Source organism: Fringilla coelebs, assembly GCF_963513975.1.
Source record: "Fringilla coelebs genome assembly, chromosome: 1".
NCBI lineage: Eukaryota > Metazoa > Chordata > Aves > Passeriformes > Fringillidae > Fringilla > Fringilla coelebs.
Window position 1 is genome coordinate 88178165 of NC_140028.1, and position 20681 is coordinate 88198845.

The 20681-nt window shown below is 52.0% G+C and overlaps 1 protein-coding gene across 3 annotated transcripts; it reads right to left on the minus strand.

Annotated features, from left to right (window-relative positions):
• Positions 1 to 1163: 1163 nt before the first annotated feature.
• On the minus strand, positions 1164 to 19843 carry TFAP2A (transcription factor AP-2 alpha; the record flags this gene model as incomplete). Of its 3 annotated transcripts, XM_084224338.1 has the most annotated exons (8): positions 1164 to 1452; positions 3041 to 3182; positions 5494 to 5612; positions 6554 to 6785; positions 8441 to 8492; positions 11407 to 11841; positions 13121 to 13147; positions 16626 to 16685. In XM_084224338.1, 8 exons carry the CDS (start codon positions 16674 to 16676, stop codon positions 1164 to 1166), a joined length of 1347 nt encoding a protein of 448 aa, XP_084080464.1. The 3 variants fall into 3 exon arrangements, with proteins under 3 accessions (XP_084080464.1, XP_084080463.1, XP_084080462.1); XM_084224337.1 differs by lacking the exons at positions 13121 to 13147; positions 16626 to 16685 and adding an exon at positions 19811 to 19843; XM_084224336.1 differs by lacking the exon at positions 13121 to 13147 and having other exon boundaries at positions 16626 to 16676.
• Positions 19844 to 20681: the final 838 nt, after the last annotated feature.

Below are 20681 nucleotides of genomic sequence, written 5' to 3' on the forward strand. Positions count from 1 at the left end.
AACTTTTGTCATTTTCCACAACACATAAGGGTTGTAAAACCACTAACATGTTTAAAAACCTTGCCAGGGTCCAACATCACTTTATTTTATCTTCAATGAGAAACTAAATGTCATACTAATTATATATAAAAATTAATGGTTTTTTATTTTTTCAGCTGCTTCATTGTCGCTTTTAACATGCTACAATAGGGCTAAAAATGATGAATCCCAGAGAAAAACCCCCAAAAAACCTCTGATATCTAAATAAGTACCATGAACCACATGATGAACTAAGAGGGGAAGATTTAAAACCCACTAAACAAGAGGTAAACGAGATCACCAGATAAATAAAAAAGGCTTAAAACAGACTCACCATATTTACAATTCCCATTAAATTACACATAAATAAATATATACATACATGAACACTGATTCCCTTATATAATAACCGTGAATCGTGTTGCAATAGAAAGTTCAAGTTGGTCGCTTTACCTTGGACAGGAAAAAGTTCTACAACTGAAGATATGACATGGAACCGCTTGTGTTTTGTGTTCAAGTTTATTCACAATACTGATAAAATGTCATCAGTCCTCTTTGCCTTTTGTCTGTCTGCTGTTGCTGTTGTACTTTTTCACTTTTTTTTTTCATTTTTAGTATGGCTACAATCTTAACTGAAGTTTATGTAAGGGAAGGTGGTGATTCAGTCCGGTGAAGCTCATAGAATTTTTAAGTATTATTTATTTCTTTTTGTTTGGTTTTTTTTTTTATTTTTTTAATATATTTTTAGAAAAAAAAGTCCTTTTCTTTTTTGTTTTATTTTTTGTTTTTGTTTTTTTCTCCTTTTGTTTTATTTAAAAAAAAGTTCACAAACTCAAGACAGAACTTTTTTTCTTTGCTGGCTCCGTCCCCCTGTTCTGTTCTCTTAGGCTCCAAACTGGGGTAAAACGATGGTGGCAGTGGGAAGAGGGAGGAATTTAAGCAGGAGCAAATGGAAATGTGGATGCTGGGAAGGGGTGTGGAGAGAGGGCAGAGCAGTCCTGCAGAGTCAGAGAACAGGACTGGCAGAAGGACGCTCATTCTGTTGCTGTAGCCTGGGGTGCTGGGTGCCGGGGAGAGGGAGGAGGGAGATGAATGGATCGATGGGCTATGAGGGGGAAGGGAGAGGAGCGTGTGTGTGGGGATCCTCACTTTCGGTGCTTCTCCTCTTTGTCGCCGCTTTTGGTGCTGTTGTCTGTGTGGCTGTTGGGGTTGTTGCTGAGGTACATTTTGTCCATGGCCTTGAGTGCCTCGGTGAGATAGTTCTGCAGGGCGGTGACGGCAGCACACACTGCCGGGCTCCCAAAGCCGTGCGAGATGAGGTTGAAGTGGGTCAGGCAGCTCTGGATGCCCGGCTCCAAAATGGGGTTGGGCCGTGAGTTCCCCAGGGGAGATCGGTCCTGAGCCAGCAGGTCGGTGAACTCTTTACAGATCTGTCTGTAGCACAAATGGAGCAGAGAGACAGAGGGAGGGAGGGAGGGAAGGGAGGGAGGGAAGGGAGGAAAGGGAAGAGAGAGGGAGAGAAATGAACCATCACTGGCAGCAGCAAAGCCCGTGCATTCTCCCTGCTAAATTGCACAAGCCCCTGGATCAAGGGGGCTCCTGCTCTCTCCTTTCCTTTCTCACTCTCCTTTCTCCCTCTCCTCTCTATGCATCCTTCCCCAGTTCTCACACTTCCCCATCATGCACAAGCCTCTTCCCTTCACCTTGCGTGCACACACGACAGCACACCACACATCACACCCCAGCCCCATCCACCACACCAGCAGGCAACAGGAACATGGAAACACATGCCTCTTGCCTGAACCACTCTCCGTACCTCAGCCCCCAACACTCTGCACAAACACACATCCCTGTCCAGATGGGATTTGGAGCACAGACACAGTTTAAAGTTCCTGAGCAGGCTTAATAGACAGGCTATGATATCCAAAGGTAAGCTAAGGGATTTATCCATATCTTAGAAGATTTCTTTTTTGGGGAGAACCAGAGAGGCCCATATGGGCCTCTTCCTTCACAAGGCTAAAACACACACCTGTGTGTCAGGAAGAATGAGTGAGAGCAAAGCTGGCAACTGAGGATTTAAATTAGGGTATTCTGAAACATTTATATTTGTAAATCTCTACCTCCAAATCCAAAGGGACCTTTCCACAGAGGGGAAGGCTGACGCTAAACAGTGCCTGGAAATTTCCTTCCAGGGAGGTGAGAAGGGAGGATACAAGGGCATGGTGCAGAAGATAGTTTATATCACCCACTCACTGCACAAATGGTTGGAGAAATAACACACCTTACAGCAAGAGAGCTCAGAGGTGTGTTGAAACAGTTTGTATTCTAAAACCTGCGTTAATGTCTTCCAGCCATAAAGCAGCTCCCATCTCCTGCTTGTATCCTCTGGCACTGTGCCCTTTGGTGACACCTCGGTTGGTAATTAAGGGCTACTGAACAACCCTTTTAATTTCCAGCAAACATACCAAAAATATAATTTTCTTTTCACACACCACCTGGAAGTCTAGGCAGCCCCACCAACGATAAACTCTGCTAGCATTTTAACTGTGTAAATATTGTCATTTAAAATATATTTTTAATATCCCTGTATTAGCTAAGTAACAGAGCTGCTTAGGCAGGAAGAACCATTCCCGATTTTAATGAACTGAAATCAGTTAAACATGCCAGTTTTATTTTACTGTCAATGGGAAGACTTCCCCTTCTACTTAAATTGATAAGCTAAGTGAATAGGCCCAGAAGATGTTTTGCTTTGAAGAATTACTGCTTTTTCTGTAACTAAACATCCACTCTCAATTTGCACAATTCACATTCAAGGTAATCAGCGCAAACAGATTTGGAGGAAACTAAGCTGGTCTGTAGAGCTCTCCTATACCAGGAGGGCCAAAACACACCCTCACAACCTACAAAGCCATCAACCACTGGTTATGCAGCAAACAAATATCTTCACAAATAAAAGGCCCGAACTAGAGTTTGTCCCCCTCCCTTATTTCTAAGCAGCATGCCAGAAAGTTAAATGTCTTACTTTGTAGCTAGAAGCATGTTTTTTCTTGTGACTTGCTCGTTTGGATCGGAATGTTGTCGGTTGAGAAATTCAGCTACTGCTTTGGCAGGAAATTCTGTCTCACAAACGTACCCAAAATCTCTAGCTAGATGTACTGCTTCTCCTGAATAGGGAGGCACGGGTGGGGATGGAAAGAAAGACAGCTCATCAGTACACATCGAACAGAGGCAAAAATCCATTTGAAAAAACTAAAAAAAAACCCCATTACATTCTATTTGGGCTTTTCTTCTCAAAAGCTTGGACATTTTTTCTTTGAAAAAGTTAGGGCCAGAAATGTTAATTGTATCTTATCTTGCAGTTTTCATTGCTTCAGTTGAAAGTAATGCAAATGAGTATTTTCATAACAATTGTTACAAGTGAAATCTCACATAAGAATTTTTAAAAGTTCACATTGACTAAGAGATACTTTTAGACAGACAGGCTCCATCCACCTAGAATGTGTGCTTCGATTTACATCTCCATACCTATAGAGAGCCATTTATGTACATTTTATTCACAGCTATTTACTCTGAAAATGTGTTTGCCTCAGCCACATTTCTATATTCTTTTGCAATGCATCAATGATTAATATTGATCATAATTACTCCTAGAGCTCTTCTAAATAAAATGCATTAAACAGCTAAGTGTTTAAAATTTAACTTGATCGCATATAATTATATGTTCACCCCCAAACGATTAACCATGAGAATTTTAGGGTCATTCCACCGAGTCTGTCTGTTTTGTTGATTTTCAAATCTTTGGTTTTAATTTCCTGAACCAGTTGGTTTTTACTGCAGGGCTTCCTGCCATTAGCTCTAGCTCCGGAAGAACGCATGCGCCAATTAGAGCTTCAAAGCCTCAGTCCAGTGAGCTTGTTTCCATAAAATGGAGCGGATCATAAACAATAACAGTACTCTAGAAACTGCCTCATCGCTATGGGACTCGAAGCCTCAGCAATGTTTATACCATCATCTCCCCAGAATTAGCCACCATCACTAAGTTATCTGAAGATCAGGCCTTTGGTTTTGTTTTTTTAAAAAATCATTCTTTTCAAACCCACGGTAGGTGAAAGCCAAACAGAACAATGGATTACCATAAAACCTTCTCCATATTCATTAACATCACAAATAATGTTAAGCATCTACCAAATGTAGACTTTTTACAAGTTTTCCCCTCGTGATTTTTTTACCACAGCGTATCAATGCAATTGCAAAGCCTTTTCAGAAACACGAAGACGCGGTAATTTTCACGCAGTATAAATATAGTTTGTTCACTAATCCTGATGTTTAAAAAAATGACACCTGGCATCATCGCACAGCGCGTCTTTCCCCGTCTCTTTGAACATTAAACATTTCTCACAGAATGCAAAGCGACAAAAAAACAAATTCCCGCCTACACAACCAAACTTAAGCTGAACCTAGACAGCTCAGGCTGAGTTTAAAAGCACTTTACAAACTGAACCAGTCTAAAATGCAGCCGAACTCGATAGTAAGGGGAAGGGAGAGGGGTCTATCTGCAGACCTCAGACACACTTTGTGTCAGCCAGTGTGACACAGGTACTGCTTCAAAACTAAATGACTGCAAATTCTTGAGCTTCCCACCTCCCCGTACAGACAGCATAGGACATCCCAAGGCATTAAAGCAAGTTGCACCTTTTCCAGCCAAAGCAGAGGACAATGATACAGCCAAGGGAACATGTGTTCTGAAAATGAGAACCAAAAGGGAGTGGGGGCTGGCAGTGGTGCAACTTAGAGGCTTTCGGGACACCATTAATTCATGGCTGAGGTCAAGGATTCCCAAATTAATTCAGGAAGTAATGGTCACGCATTTCTCAAATGCAGATGTCAGAAAAGTTAAATGATTTACTGTTATGTGGCTGCAGGCTGGGAGGGAAAACAAACTTAAAGTAGCTGCAGCTCCTGACATTTAAAATTGCTTGATTGTCCACCTGTGGCAGAAGAACAGCAGTGAAGTATTAGAGGTTCTGCTGCCTCTAACTTTCAACTCGATACTCATGGGTCTCTTATGGGGCTCATAAGCCCACAATCCCCCTTCACAGGGATCCTTCCTGTGCTGCTCCCAATGAGATCTGCTTACTCCACAGAGGGATTACTCATTTGAATGAGTGAGCAAGATGGGGCCCCGAAAATATCTAGCTTGGAAACTTATAAGCAAATAAATAATAGAACGCTTTGCTGAGTCTGCAGGACTCGCACAAACCCGTTTCAGGTTATGACAAAAAGCAGAGGCACACAATTAACCTGATCTTTTTTTAAGACACAGAAAATAACGCCCTTCCAAATGCCAGTGAGAAGCACCAACTCTGGGAAAGGAGAAAGAAAACCCGAATGACCCAACAGCAAATCTTCTCCCATCTGGCAAAAGCAACAGGCACATTTTCCAAACAAGCCCTCCCAGCTCTTTGAGTCACTTACCCTCCACGAGCGATGTGAGCAAGGTAACGTTAGCAGCTTTACGCCTCCCGGCTGGCAGGTTTAGTCCTATTTTGTCCAGTTTCTCCCTCAGCGATCTCCCTCCGTTTTTAGACTTCGCCCTGCTCCACACAGAAAGGCGTTGAGAAATGGGGCTTGTGGGAACACCTGCTCCTACTTTGGCTCCTGCCCACACACATGCCCCCAACACCTCCTTTTCCAGGGAAGGGAATTAAATGTTTAGGCCCAAGGGATGGGATACATGGCTGTGGGAGATTCAAGACCAGCTGTTGCTGAAAGCTCAATCCCGCATATAGGGATGATGCTTTGGATCCCACCTAGAGAACAGTGGCCCTCACTAAGGTCTAGATCAGCCCCAGAGCTGATGCGGAGCTCTGAGGTATCTCCCTGAGATCCCGAGGTGCCATGGACACGGGGGCAGCTTCTGCCCAGGTGTGAAGGGAGGGGGCCAATTTGCAGGCCAGCAGCCCCAGAGCATCACTGCCCTCAGGCCAAACTCTATGTGGCCCATCTGTGGCAGCAGAGCTGGGCTAAGCGAGGCTACAGAGATGGGAGCTGCCTTAATTAATCCTGGATGGTATTCCCTGCCCAGGCACTGCCTAATTGCCTGGGTTAGGCCACCACGGGGTGGGAGCCCATGGCAAGGTGCCCGCCACTAAGCCGGTCCTGGGTGTGTGTATGTGTATACGTGTGTGTGTGTGTGAGCCCGTGGGGGTGTTCATGGCCACGAGAGGGACAGGGACACGCAGGGGCCCCCCCGGCGGGGCTCCGGGGGCCGCGCAAGGCCGCGCGTTGCCATGGCGACAGCGCCCGGGCCCCCTCCCGCCGCCCGGCCGCGCTGCCCCGCCAGCCGCGCGCGCCACGCCCCCTAGCGGCGGCCGCCGCACTCCCCCCGCGCCGCCGCCCCGCGTGGGCGCTCGTCCTCCGCCTTCCCTGCCTCCATCCATCCATCCATCCATCCCTCCCTCCCTCCCTGCCTGGCTCCCGCCCGCCCGCACGGCACGGCCCGGCATCCCGCCTCCCGCGTCCCCCCGCCCCTCACCTCCGGAGCACTCCGCCCAGCAGGGAGGCGTTGAGGCACTCGGGCGGCGACAGGCGTCTCTGCACTTCCGCCACCGTGACCTTGTACTTGGAGGTGGAGCTGAGCAGCGAGAGGCGGCCCGGCACCGAGCAGAAGACCTCGTTGGGGTTCACCACCCCGCCGAAGAGCGCGTCCTTGTTGATGGGGATGGAGGAGACGGCGTTGTTGTTAGACTTGGAGAGGGACACGGGGCCTGCAGGGAGGGAGGAGCAGGGAGGTGAGGGTGAGGAGCGGGCGGGGAGCCGGGGAGGGAGGGGGAAGCAGCCGAGCCGCTCTCTGCGGCCAGCCCCGGCCCCGCACCGCCTGCGGGGCAGCGGGGACTCAGCGGGGGCACCCCTCCCCTTTCTGGTCGGGAGGCGCAGGGAGAGAGCCGGACATCCCTCGACCCGCAGCGGGGAAACTGAAAAGACCCCGCAGCGGGCTCCGCAGCTCCCGTCGGGCGCCGAGGCCGCCGGGTGCCGCACGCCGGTACCGCCGTGTCGGGCGGGCAGTGCCCGGGCAGCGGCGCAGGATGTGGGGCAAGCCCGAGGCCCCGCCAGCTCACAAATTAAGACGTGGAAAACCCATAACGCTGCCGAGGACCGGCACCCCAAAATACAGCTCGGTCCCTGCCCGGCGGCGGCCGGCGGGGAGCTGCCGGGCCGTGCCGCCGTTCGGTGCCTCGGGTCCCGGCCGCCTTCCCTTTCTCCTCTGCCTTAGCCCGCTCCGCTTGGCGGGCGCAATCCAACCAAGCGGGGGGCTCTCTCCGTTTTGGATAGATCACTTGTGACATTAATAGCTCTGGGAAGGCTAATAGATACAACAGGAGTTAAACGAACTCTTGAGATTACTAATAAAAGAGCCAATTATCATGTCGACTTGGAAAGAGCATCTCTTAAGATTTATCCCTTGCACATCTAATTTGACGTGACAAAGGCTTTACAGGCGGGGGGTGGGGGGGGTATGAAACTTCAGGTTCGCTGGCTGTACAGCAATTAGGGTTAGAGAGGAGAGTGCCTCTGCTCAGCACCTCTCTCCTGTGGTGGCCTGGGTACCCAAATTCCAGGTGGCCACGCAGCCATAGCACCCCTCAGAGCAGGCAGGAACTAGCTGCGCCTTCCACCCTGCCAGTTTTACTCCAACAGCGTTCTCACTACACAGCATCCAAACACAAAACCCATCACTTTCCACCGAGAACCTGCTTTGCAAAATGCCCTGTGCCACCTTTCTCAATCCTCCGATTGGCCAAGGAACGACGGGAAATGAAAATCGAGTGAAAATTTGCAATAAATATTTAGCACGATTTGGGTACCAGCTTCCAAGCAATTCAATTCCAAGTGAAGCAAGCGCACAAAGCCAACGAAAACCAAACCACCCTAACCACCGACCGACACCAGTTTCCAGAAACTCTCCCCTTGTTCTCCACCAGTCCACCTCATCACCGGCGTGATTTAAATAAGAAAACCCGAAGGAGGGGGAACAACGATTTCACATTCACAGCTCCAGTTTACCAACAACGATTCAAGCCCTGCGCTCAGCCAGATGCATGGGGCAAACCATGAAACCCAATTGTTCGCTAATGCACGAAAAGACCGGCTCGGATTTTCTAGATCATCTGCTAACATTTCTCCTCGTTAACAACAATAATAATTAAAATACCCGGCAAAAGTGGCCATTTAAGAGGGCGGATTTCAACCCACATCGCCCGTTTTTCTTTGCTTCCAACCTTTCTCGGCCAACAGTACATGCCAGAGGAAGGAGCCCGGGGCCGGGGGCTGGAGGGGAGAGGGGGGAGGCCGGGTAAGTCCTCCCAGCGAGCAGTCCCCAGCCTGTGACGACATGTTTGGTATGCGCAAGGAAACAGCTTACCTTTCTTAATTACAGTTTGATCTGGGATGTTAATACCGGGGTCTTCTACGTGCTGCAACAAAAGGAACAGGCAGGGATGTCAGTGCACAACCACAACAAAAGGCAGGGAGGGCCGAGGTGGGATGGGGTGAAGGAGAAGTTTTGTGCTCCCCCCCATTCCTGGGCACGGTGTGGGGAGGGAAACAACAGATCCTGCACGGAAAGGGGTGGGGGAGGAGAAGGGAGGAAGGAGATTTTGGGAGAGGTTTCCTTTATCGAGAGGAATCCTGCATCCCTCCCAGCTCTTCCCCCGATCCCCAAGAAAAAATATAATAAATCACTCACACCCCCGGGGCCCGAGTGGCCTTAAGCTTCTGAGGGCTCCCTCCTCCCGTCCCTTCTCTCCTCCCCGGGAAGCGGCCCCGGCCCGGCCCAACCCTTCCTCGGGGCCGCTGCGCCCGCGCCCGCTCCCTCTCCCGCGCCCGCGGGAGGGAAAGCACAAAGGAGCGCGGAGCGGCGCGGGGCCGGGGGCCCACGCACCCCGGGCTCCCCCACTATTGTCCCCTCGCAGGTTCCGCGGTCGCGGCTACAGCTGGGGTTCGCGCGGCGGAGTCACGACGTGATTAGAAAGTCAAATGAAATCATGTTTTCTAATTCCAAAAACTGACAGGCAATATAATGTCTGGCTGTGTTTACAAATTAACACCAGTGCTGCTGAGATAGAAGATTTCGCAATCGTTACAAAACCCAGGCATTACCATTTAAAAAACTATTACTTCCTTCTCTAGTCTTTGTCCAACAATAATACTGATTCTAACATTTTCCATTCTGTCTTGGATTTATGCTCCTGTTAATTGTGCCTGATCTCAATGATTCCGGGTGGATGGTACTAAGTTGCTTTATTACAGGTTTTATTATACTCAATGCTCTCATTTGTAACTTGCCTAAAGTGCTTCTGGATTTAAGTATAATTAAATTGAGAAATGTTCAGAAATGACTACTGCTGCAGTTCTTGTGTTTTAACTATATGGGGAAATATGATCCCTTTATGCATGCACCCTAAACCCATAAAGTAAATGTAGTGTGGCATAATACTTTTATTTGTGTTATTTCTACACATATTCCGTACAGGGAGGACTGTTAAGTTTAAAATCCCACAGAGATATTTACGATTAAATAATTTTCACCGTCTACTTGACTTTCTTAAATATTTAGCAGTCGTTTTTATTAAAGGTTAACTGTTGCAGCAACGGAAAAATTCCAAAATTATCCTCCCAACTCAGATTTCTGTAACGGATTTTTTTTTTTAAACCAGATAAAATACACCTAAAAGATGAACCCTCTTGTTTTATACTCTCCTTCATGAAGCCTGCTGATTCAGCCTCACAGAGAAAAAAAAAATGGCTAGACTGGCTCAAGGATTTAAACCAGATGGCATTTGGTTTTCACGAAGTATAGCAATGCTATTAATTCATAGATCTGAAGAGGAGGCTTCCTGAATCAGCCCACTGCCATGGAGCACAACTGAGGAGATGGAGAATTCAAGAGAACATTTTAGGTCATGTTTTCCTACAGCAATCAGGGGCTTGCAGTCAACAAATTAGTTTATTCATACGATTGCCTCCATGTTATTTTATATCAAGTTTAAAGAGTCGACCTGCATTTAACAGATCCAAATTGCTTACTAAATCCTCCACTTTGGAAAACGTATGCGTTTATTGCAAAACTGCTAAACACAACCAGCAATTTTCTGTGGCTAATTTAGCCAGATGAGGGCTGTAATAAATTCACTATTTTCTCTGAGTATAATTTACAAAAGATTTCAAAATGACCCCCAAAAATAGGTAAGTTCATCTGAATATTATCCTTGCAACACGAAACTGTACTCATTAAACTGTCAGCGAATATATTGTTGTAATATTTGATCCTGTAATTTGGGATGGCATTTCGGCAAAAATCACATCCAGATACCACAGTTCCCTCCTCCTCTTTCCTCCTGCAAGTCGAGCAGCTTCAGTCCCTCAGCATGAGCTCTGTGGGCTTTAATAAATTTATTGCCATGTTCTAATTCCATTTTCAGGGAGAAACCCAGAAAGATGAACTTTGATCACGACCTATCATGTTGCATAAGGCCACTTTCCTAACTGAACAATAGCCCTGGCTTGCTTTGTAAGTAGCCTGTGCACTAATGTCATGCTTAATTAGAAATCATTTTTAAAGTCTGTACTCATCGATAATAGAATTAGGTTCCCCCAAATAATGCGTCCTCCAGTAGGCTCCCAACATTTGATTTAATATAGGGTGTAGCAGGTCTGACTCAAATTCGATAACCTATAGGTAATGATTTATGAGGTCATCCCTTTGCACCGCTACTAAAAGAAGGCGGCAGCATTTTAGTATACCTCTTCCCTGATTTGTCAATTAATTCCTTTAGAGAAGAGGATCTGCCCATACCCTCGTATAACTTTGGATGTGGTTATTCCATATGCCAATCCTGTAATCATGGGAAACCAATTTTTCCTTCTTAGGCCACTTTCACCCACTTCCCCCCCACCCCCCCCTTTACATTCGTGAGATCTCGTTAAATGTCCTCACAGGCATTTCAGACTCGTGTCTTTCCCAAGGCAGTAAGAAATCCCCAAATGCACGGCCCTGTGGTGATATTATATATTCTTCCAATCGTAACAGCTTATTGTCATTGAGAAGGAAAGATATTGTTAACGATGACAGTAATTTGATTTATTTATATTTTAGTGGGCAAGTTAGCGGGGAGACGTCGCTCAGGGACGAGCTGCGAGAACCTTTTGTTCTAGGTGGGGGCTTCATTTTCCCCGGGGGACGGGGAGGGGGGGAGTTCTCTTCTTCCCTTCCTCTTTTTTTTTTATTTTGAGGGGATGGGGGGCGGGGGGTTCCCCTCGCTCCCTCCCTCTCCCCCCGACGTTGAGCTCCCGCGGTAAGAGGGACGAGTGGGCGACCCCTTGGCTTACCGGCACGTCCTCGATGGCGTGGGGGATGGAGTGGAGGGGCAGGTCGGCCAGCCCCGAGCCCAGCCCGTGCGGGGCGTGCAGCAGGTCGTCGTGCCGCCGGTAGTCCCTGCGCGGGTCGAGCCCCGAGAGCTGGTGGGGCAAACCCCGGTGCGTGTGCAGCAGCCCCGTCTCCTGGCTCTGCCTCTGTCCCGGCCATCCTGGGTGCTGGGGCTGTGGCTGGGCATGGAGGGGGTTGAGGCTGTACGGGTCGTTCACGTGGGAGTAGGGGTCCTGAGACTGGGGGTAGATGGGCTGGTAAGGGGGGGGGAAGTAAGGGGGCTGGAAGTCGGCGTTGGGGGTGTGGGAGAGCGGTGGGGCGCTGGTGTAGGGAGACTGACCCACGGTCCCCAACTGGGGTAACCGGGCTGTCCCGTTGCTGGTACTGTCGTGGCGCTCCTGAGATGGGGAGCGGGAGCGGGAGGGAGGGGGGTTGGGGGGGAGGGTTGGGGGGTGGAGGGTGCAGAGGAGGGGGAGGAGGGGGAGGGGAAAGGAGAAAAGAAAAACAAAGATAATATCAAACTGATTTTCCTCAAAATCGCCTTGAAAATTTCATCTATAGGGCAATGAGGGGCAAATCATCGTCTCCGAGGCGGAGAAAAGCAGATGTGGAGATCTCTCTGCCTCGGATTTCCCTTCCCAAATAATTAAGAGGCAGTCTCGATTTTTAGAAAACCAATAATAAAGGCAATAATGATAACAGCCATAATAGCAATAATTACAACACGACAGGTTATAATAATTAATAAAACATTGCGGCGATACAGCGTGGATTCACAACAGATCGTGCCCCGGCATTTCAAGAGCAGGTATTTCCCACAAATGAAAAGAACGGTTCACAAGCGAGCATTATTGAAATAATAATTCTGCCACAACCCAAAATCCTTCCTCTGGCCCTTAACAGAACCGAGATAAATACTGTCGCTGACATTACCGATCGCGTCCCAAAAAAACCCTGGAAAATCCAAGCCCACTGCCATTTTGTTACCAGAAAACGCCGAAATAGCCTTCAAACAAACCGCTAGTTCCCCCTTAGAGTTTAAGAAATGTTTCGGGGAGAACACACTGCCATGGTCCCCCACCTCCGGGGAGAGCCGAACCCCGGGCTCGCCAGCGTGCGATTAGGGAACGGAGCGGGCAGCGGCGGCCCGGCCGCCGAGAAAGCGGAGGAATGCGGCAGGCGGCCGGGGGAAGCGCCGCCGCCCCGACGGGCGAGCGGCACCGAAATGAGTCCGGGCGCTTCGGCACGGCTCTGCCGGCTCTGGAGACCGGGCAGAGGAGCTCACATGAACGTCTGGGGCAAAAGGAATGGCCTCCACGGAGGAGGATTCGAAGGAAAGAACCACGGTCCCGAAACAGAGAAACAAGAAAGCGAAAATACTACGTTTGCAGGTGGCAAGGTTAAGGAATCGAAGCGGTAAGGTCCAAGCAAAGCCTTTTGCCGTTCGCTCGAAGCAGACCAAAGGAAAAAAAAAAAAGGGGGGGGGGGGGGAGGGAAAAAAAGAAAAATAAAGAGAGAAAGGGCAAAACGTAAACCACCGAATTTATAAAAATGAAGGGAAGGAAAAAAAGCCCTCTCCGGAAAGCTGGGTGTGAAACCCCCACTGCCACCGCCGACAACAATAGCAACACCCAGCGCGCACCGAACCCCCTCCGAGAGAAACGTGAAGCAACTCACCATAGCCGAAAAACTGTGCACTAACATCTGCGAAGAGTCGGGGGTTACAAGTCAAGGCAGAAAAAAATAACAAAAAGGCAGAGGAAAGGGACCGGCGAAGCGCGCAGCCCCCGGCGGAGCCCCGCGGGTGCGGGCGCGGCGCGGGCGCGGAGGGAACGCGGCCGGAGCCCGGCGCTAGGCGCGAGCGGCAGGACCGGGGCGCCGGGGCTGCTCCTGCACCGCGGGCGCGCCACGATAATCCATCAGAACTTGCACCGATCTCTGCTGCCCTTCATCGGGTGTTCCCAAGGCGAGCTCTCTATCCTGGCGCGGTGTGAGGAGTCAAAGTTGGTTGCTTTTTCTTTTTTTTTTTTTTTTGTTTTGTTTTGGTTTGGTTTTTTTGTTGTTTGTTTGGCGCTTTTTTTCCCCTTTTTTTTTAGCGTGTGTGTGTTTGTTTCTTAATCCTTTTTTTTTGCTCTGACTCTTTCTTTTCTCCTTAGACTTAGCTGCTGCTTCACTTGAGCTCCTAATAACAGATCTGCTGCCTTCCTGGAGACTCCTAATAGCAGATATTCATGACTATTAATATTACACGAACACTTAATAAGGGAAGAATGGCTGGAAATCGAGCGTGAAGCGAGAAGGCAACTCAAGGCAGAGCCTGTTCTAAATGACGTCCATTGAATGAAGAATCAGTGTATCTAATCAGAGATGGGGGAGAGGGAGAGGGAGAGAGAGACAAAAAGGGAGAGAGAGGGAGCGGGAGAGAGAGAGGGGGCACATGCTGCTGCGTCTGACGAATCACAGGAAAGGGGCAACATTTTAAAAGGTTGCAGGGCATGCAAAAGTGAAAGAGAAAGAGATCCGGAGAGAGGGAGAGGGTGGGTGGGAGCTAGGAGGGGGGTGCAGAAAGAGGGGGGGCGGGGAGGGAGTGGGAGAGACGGGCAGAAGGAGAGAGGGGAGGGGGCGCGGGATCCCCCCCCTCATCCTTCCTCACCTTCGCTTCGCTTCCCTTCCCTTCCCCCCGGCTGCCGCCTCCCCATGTCCCCAGCCCCGCAGTCCTTCGCGGGCGCACCTCGGGCTGCGGCTGCTGCGCGTAGCCGGCCTCAAAGCCCAGGGAGAAGAGCGGCTGCTCGCTTCCCGCTTGGTTCTTGCTGCCCTCGGCCGCACCGCCGCCGCCTTTGCGCGGGGTGGGCTCCGCGGGACCGCCCGCCGCCGCCCCGTCCATGCCTCGACGGCGCCCCGCCGAGGGGCTCCCCTCGCCGCTGCCCCCGCGGCGGCCGCCCCGCGCCGCCGAGCAGGCTCGCCTCCGTGCCCCACGTCCCGGAAACCGGCTGGGAAAGTTTTTTTGGGTGTCTCCCCCTCTGGGTGTCAGCCCTCCTCCTCCTCCTCCTCTTCCTCCGGTTGGAGCCCAGCGCAGAGACCAGCGGGCGCCCGGGGCGGGGGGGGCTGGGGAGCCCAAGGAGCATCCGCCGGGCTCCCCGCGGCCCCCCTCTCGGAGGATCCGGGAAGAGACGGAGGAAAAAGGCAGGAGGCAGCAAGGCGGGGAGGGAAGGAGGGCGGGGGGGGGAGCGGGAGCCGGGAAAGAGGCAAGGCGAGCGCTTCTCCCGGCCCAGACAAGCCGGGGCTCCGGCGTAACCCGTCGGACTGGCTGTGCAACTCCCAAACAACTCCCTTAAAACAGGCACCGCTCCGCTCGCCGCCGCCGCTGCCCCGCCGCAGCCGCCGCGCCGCCGGCGCCCGGCCCCACGCTCCGCCCGCCCGCCCCGACCCCCCGGCGCTCTGGCCGCCCCGGGCTCTGAGCGCGGCTGCCCGGGCTTTTATGCTTTTTTTCTGGGTTTATCTTTGGTTTTGTTTCTTTCTTTTTTTTTTTTTTTTTTTTCCTTTAATTCCTTTTAGTTTCTTTTTTTTTTTTTCTTTTTAATTTTAAGGCAGGTTCTACCCCTGGCGGGGGACAGCCACCCTCTTTCCCATCCTATCTTAAAAGTGTTCTCGCACCCGCTCCCGAGGTAAACACGGAGAGCCAACCCCACAAGTACGCACACAATCCGGCCGGTTCGTGGAGCGGCTGCTGCTCCCTCCGTGTTTGGTAACACCTCGGTGCGAAGTCCCATTAACGCAAGGCAACAAAAGCCATTTGCGATGAAATCCACACGCTCGCACGTGTGCAAACTGGAAGACCGGTCCTGAGGGGAGGGAGGGGGAAGAGGCACGCTTTCCACCCGAAATGCAGCTGAGGAGTATGTGTCTTTTTTTCCGGGTTGAAAAAAAAATTCAAAATCCAAAACACCAAAAAACCCCAACTCAGCCAACTAAAAAAATTAATTAAAAAAACATTACACAACCCACAAACCCCAACACCTCATTCACAGAAATCAAGCACCGACCAACGAGTGGATCTAAAACTCAGCTCCCGCATCGGGAGACAGCTTCATCCCAAACTCCTGGATCAGGGATTAGATCACCAAATCACTTAGTCGGCGCTGAGCCTGCCGAGTCCTCGGTCCCTTTCCTAAACTACAGCATCGCCCAAAACAGCGTCAGGGTCGGATGGGAGAGTGCCCCCTTCGACCCAAAGATGCATGTCGGCAAGGCTCCGCCGAGGCTGAGGGGATCTTCCCGCGTGGGTCACGACCAAATAACAGCGTTCACTTGCAAAGTAGAGTCTTTTATTGCGCGGTTTGAACCCTCTGCACAGGCAACTTTTTCGAAACGGGTGACAATAGTATTCGTTGGTTTGAGACTAGGCATGGGTCCTGGGCATGGCTCTTCTTTTTCCTCTTCTTTTCCTTTTTGTCAGATTAAAAGACACTCGCCTCTTTGTAAAAATATGGATGCACATACAGGCACAGAGAGAAATGCACGCACAATCTGTGCTGAATGGCTCCAAAACCGAATGAGGTGGATTTTATTTATTTTTTCCCAAGCGGTTAAATTACTGTCTCAAACCCGTGAGAATGTGGCCCTGAAAATTAGGAGGCTGGGGGAACACCGCTCCCAAAACCCGTGATTTCATTTAGGCAGCTGACCCCTGTAAATTTGTGCAGCTCGGTATAATGAACCCGCAGATATATCGAAAAGGCTGCATTTAAGCGTCGGTCCTGAGCCAATTTATTTGGATGCCTCGGGTACCTAGAGTGCAAGAATAATTCTCTTCCCTTTGTCTCTTGGCCCTCTCATTCATTCATCTGTCCATTCATTCAGCCAGCCGCCTATCCATCCATCCATCCATATGGATGAGTGTAGCATCCTACAAGAGCCTTATCTACGGAAGATCTACCTATAGACCAGGCTGCTTCTGGATCCTGTTTGCCTTTCCTCATACACTTCCGACAAAGCCGTGTTTCCACAAGCCCCGAAGTTCCTGGGGAAGGACCCCAGCCCCTCTCCGGCTGCAGGACCGCAAGGAAGCCTGACGACGGAGCAGAAGTTTTCCTAAACGAAATTGAGAGACGGAGGGATGCTGAAGGCTCCCGCTTGTAGCTGCGGGGCCGGGGCTCTGCCCGGGCCCGGGGGAAGCGCTTACCTCACATTCCTCATACTTGATATTATCCGTCAGTTTCCAAAGCATTTTCATGGATTGGCGTGAGAGAGAGGATTTGGTTCTCCCTGCCTTGCCTCTCCCTACGGTGGCGGTGCCGGGCGGCGTGGGGAGCGCGGCTGGCGGAGGCACGGCAGCGCTCCCGTCCGCGCTCGGAGATCTCCCTCTAATGGTGGAAACTTTTCCCTTTTCCAGCTCTTTACCCACAGTCTAATCGCCTCATTAGCATATCAACAACAGCCCAATTGCTCGCCAGCACAACAACCTGCAGCGATGGACACAGGTAGAAGGGACCAACGAGCAAGAAAAAAAAAAATTAACCACAAAAAAATTATTTCTTCGACTTGCCGAGCCCCGGCGCGGGGGGGGACAGCGGGCCCTGCCTGTCTGCCCGCGGGCCGCTGCTAGCCCCCGTGGCTCTGCCTGCCAGCGGGGAGGAAAATGGCCAGTGAAATCAAAGAGGCTCCCGTCCGATCCGCAGAAAGTTTGGAGCTAGCCATGAAGCCACCCCATGGGATTTATCTCTCCCCTTACCCACTTTTTTTTCTTTTTTTTCTTTTTTTCTTTTTTTACACTGAGGTTAAAGGAAGCAAAGCGAGGAGAAACGAGACTCGTGTCCTGCTCGAATGAGGTTATTGTCTGCGGAGGCTTCTGTTGCCCTCTGGATTTGGTCTTTTTTTTTTTTTTTTTTTTTTTTTTTTGGTGGATATTTTAAAAGCTTCTTTGCTTCGCAAACTACTTTTTTTTTTTTTTGTTTGTTTGTTCTTCTCGGCTCTGTTGGCTATTGGTCTTCAAAAAAAAACACCACCCAAACAAATCCAACATTATCTCCCAAATAGAAGTGGGCGAGCGGTAAATTGACTGTAGCAGGAGCCAAAGTCTTTTGCAAGCACTTGAGCAAAAGGACAAAACAATGACCACAATAAAACTTTGGTACTTTCTTAGGTGGAGCGCTTCGTTTGCTTAACAATGTGTCGCTAAGGGATCGCTCAGGCTGCCCTCCCGGGGGGCTTGCTTCTCCACCCTTCTCCTCTTTTATTTCCCCGGGTGCCCAGCCTTGATACATCCACCGCAAGGCATCGTTTTTCCCGTTTTTCTTCTTTTTTTTTTTTTTTTCTCATCTCTGGGTGATCCCTCGCTTCACCGAAGGGCAAGGCATTCCCTCTCCGCGGGGCTGGCGTGTCGGGCCTGGCGCAGCTCGCCACTCCAGCCGTGTCCCCAGGCGTCCCCAGGAGCCGGGCATCCCCACGGCTGCCTGTGCACCTGGCTGCCCTGCTGCTCACCGAAACTTCCTTTTGCCGACGGCAAAACCTGCCTCGTCGGCCTGGAAGACCCTCCCGGGGCCACCCTCCCCCCCGCCCTCGACGTCGGAGGAAAATTTACTGCCTCTAGGAGCAAATGGCCCCTGCGCTCCGATGGGGAGCCGCAGTGGGCCCTCGGGGTTCCGGCCCACGTGTCGCCACGCCGGGAAGGGTGGCAAAGCCCCCGGGCTCCCGGGACTGCTCCTGCACACACACAAACATCCATGTCCCCTAAACGGATTTTTTTTTTTCTTTCCCCTTCCCCCCTCCTCCACCATACTCCCACCCCCGATGCTCTTTTTCACCAGCGCTTTTGTCTACCACTGGCAGGAGAGTAAATTGTTGTTTTTACTCCCATTGAGGTTCAAATGGAGCTGGCAGATTAAGCCTAGTTAATGCCCCGGGGGGGTGCTGGAGATGAGAAAAAGAGGAGGCAAGGGGGTTGACGAAGGGGCCCATGGCCCCTTAGCGCCGTCCTGTCTGAACCGGGGCGGTCGGGAAAGCCTCCCACCCGGGACAGCCTCCCAGCTGCGGCTGCTCGGGACTCCCGTGGGCCAAATGCCTGACCCTTTTGGCCTTCTCTCCCCGGGCCGCTGGAGCGCAGGGCTGCGAGGGGAGGGGGCTGTTTTCCCCGAGAGATCCGCACGGGGCAGCGGGAGGCGATTCCCGCGGCCCGGCCCCTCCGGCCGCAGAGCCGGGGAGAAGGGGCGAGGAAGGCCGGGGTGTAAGGAAAAGTCAGGAATAGATTTCAAGGCAGATAACCCGTAAATACGATTGCGCAAGAATTGATTTCAGTGAAAGAAAAGGAAAATCTTCTTTTGATCGCTTTTTTGCACCGGTCTGATAAAAAGATGTTAGCTGATGTAAAAATAATTTAAATAACTCGTTTACTTATTTTGCTCCCTCACCTTTATTTTTTTGTTTGTTTGGGTTTTTTTGGTTTTTTTTTTTTAAGATGACTTGCTGCTACCCTCAAGAAATAAAAAAAAAAAAAAAATAAATAAAATAAGAAAAGACTTAGTCGAGAGATTCTGAAAGTGGGGAGCAGAAAAAGAAACCAGGCTCCCATATGGAACCGATCTGTCCTGGGGAAGAAATAAATTCTTAAAACGTCCTTTTCTCTTAGAAAATCCCGTATACTTGAACAGGACGGTGCATCTTCCCTTTCATTAGTCGGCACACTGAGGTCATCCGGCCCGAGCGGACGGGCATCAGGGCGCCCCAGGGTTTTACAAGTCTCCCGGTTCGTGAGCCTCCGTAACTCCACACGTGTAGCCTCGCCCGTGGTGCGTGCGGGTCCCCTCGGGGCCGTGGGGCCGGCCGAGGCCCCGGCGGGCCGCGTGTTCCCCGCCTGGCCCCCGGCGCACCTACTACCGGGTGGGACCCGGCAGCGTTATTTTTCCATGGGACAGGCTGGGGTTGGAGCTCGTAGAGAGGTCTTAGCTCCCGCGGCACGTCCCCGGTGCGCTCCGGGTCACGCCGCGGCTGCGGGCCCTGCCCCGCGTGGGGTCCCGCCGCGTCCCGCGGGCAGCCCCAGGGCTCCGCGGCGGGCCGGCCGCCGCTGGCCCCGGGCACAGGGACGCCGAGCGGGCACACGCCGCCCTCGGCCGGCCCACGCTGCCGGGGTCGTGTCACCCGCGGCGGCGGCGGCGGAGCAGCCCTCGCCCCTGTCGACCCCAGTCCGCCGCTCTCTACCTGTTGCAGTCGGGCCTCACGAGTGGCCGCGGGTGGCTCCAGCACCGAGGGCCGCAAAACGCCCAACCCCAGCGTCAGGCTCGCCCCCAACTCCCTCCGGGCCCGTCACCTTTCTCGCCCTGCCTCCCGTCCCAAAGTAACAATAAACCCCCCCAGGGCAGAGGGTCACCTTACCTGCCAGTCCCCCATCTTGGCAAGGATAGACATCCTGGCTGCGGGCTCCGAGTCCCCAGGTCCCTGCTGGTCATGGACTGCGAGGGCAAGCCACTCGCCTGGGACGCCTGTGGGTAAATCCTCCCCTTACCTGAGCCGGGACTCTCTCACCTGGCCATAAAGAGCTGGGTGCTCCCTGCCCGCGCCTGCGCGCTGCCTCCGCGCTGCCTGCGCGCTGCCCCCCGCCACCGCGCTCCCACCGCGCCCGCCCGGCCCCGCCGCTCCCGGGGCACCGGCCGCGCTGCCCCCCGGGGGGCTCCCGAGCGTGCCCCGGGCGTCCTGCAGCCGCTGGACCCCTGCCCGCTTCGCCACCGTGTCGCGCCCCGGCGCTCCCCCAGCCGCGGGCAGAGGGCAGCTCTGTCCGCCCGGGTGTCCGCCCGCGGCCGGGGCGGGGGCGGGCGAGCCCCCCAGGCTTCACCTTCTCCCGGGGGGCCGGTGGAAGGTTATCTCCGGGGCAAGTTGTCAAGGACTACATGGACGTAGTAGTATTAGTAGTAGTAATAATAATAATAATAATAATAATAACAACAACAACAACAACATCAGTAGCCCAGAAAGGCAAAGCACCGAGATGGCTGACAAGCCCAGATGGGGGACGGAAGCACTGCAAATTGCCTGGGGAGTTTAGGGAGAAACAAAGACATCTCCCCAGTGCAGACAGCTTTTCCAGCCCCTGGTGCGGGGGCCAGGAGGGGGCGGGCGGCAGCAGCCGGCGCACTAGGCTGGCCGGGGTCTGTCCCGCCGGGCTGCGCGGGAGCGGCGTGTGCTGAGGGACGCTGCGTTTCCCCGGGGGAAGCTGGCCTGCGACAGCCTGTGGCCCTTGGGCCTCCCC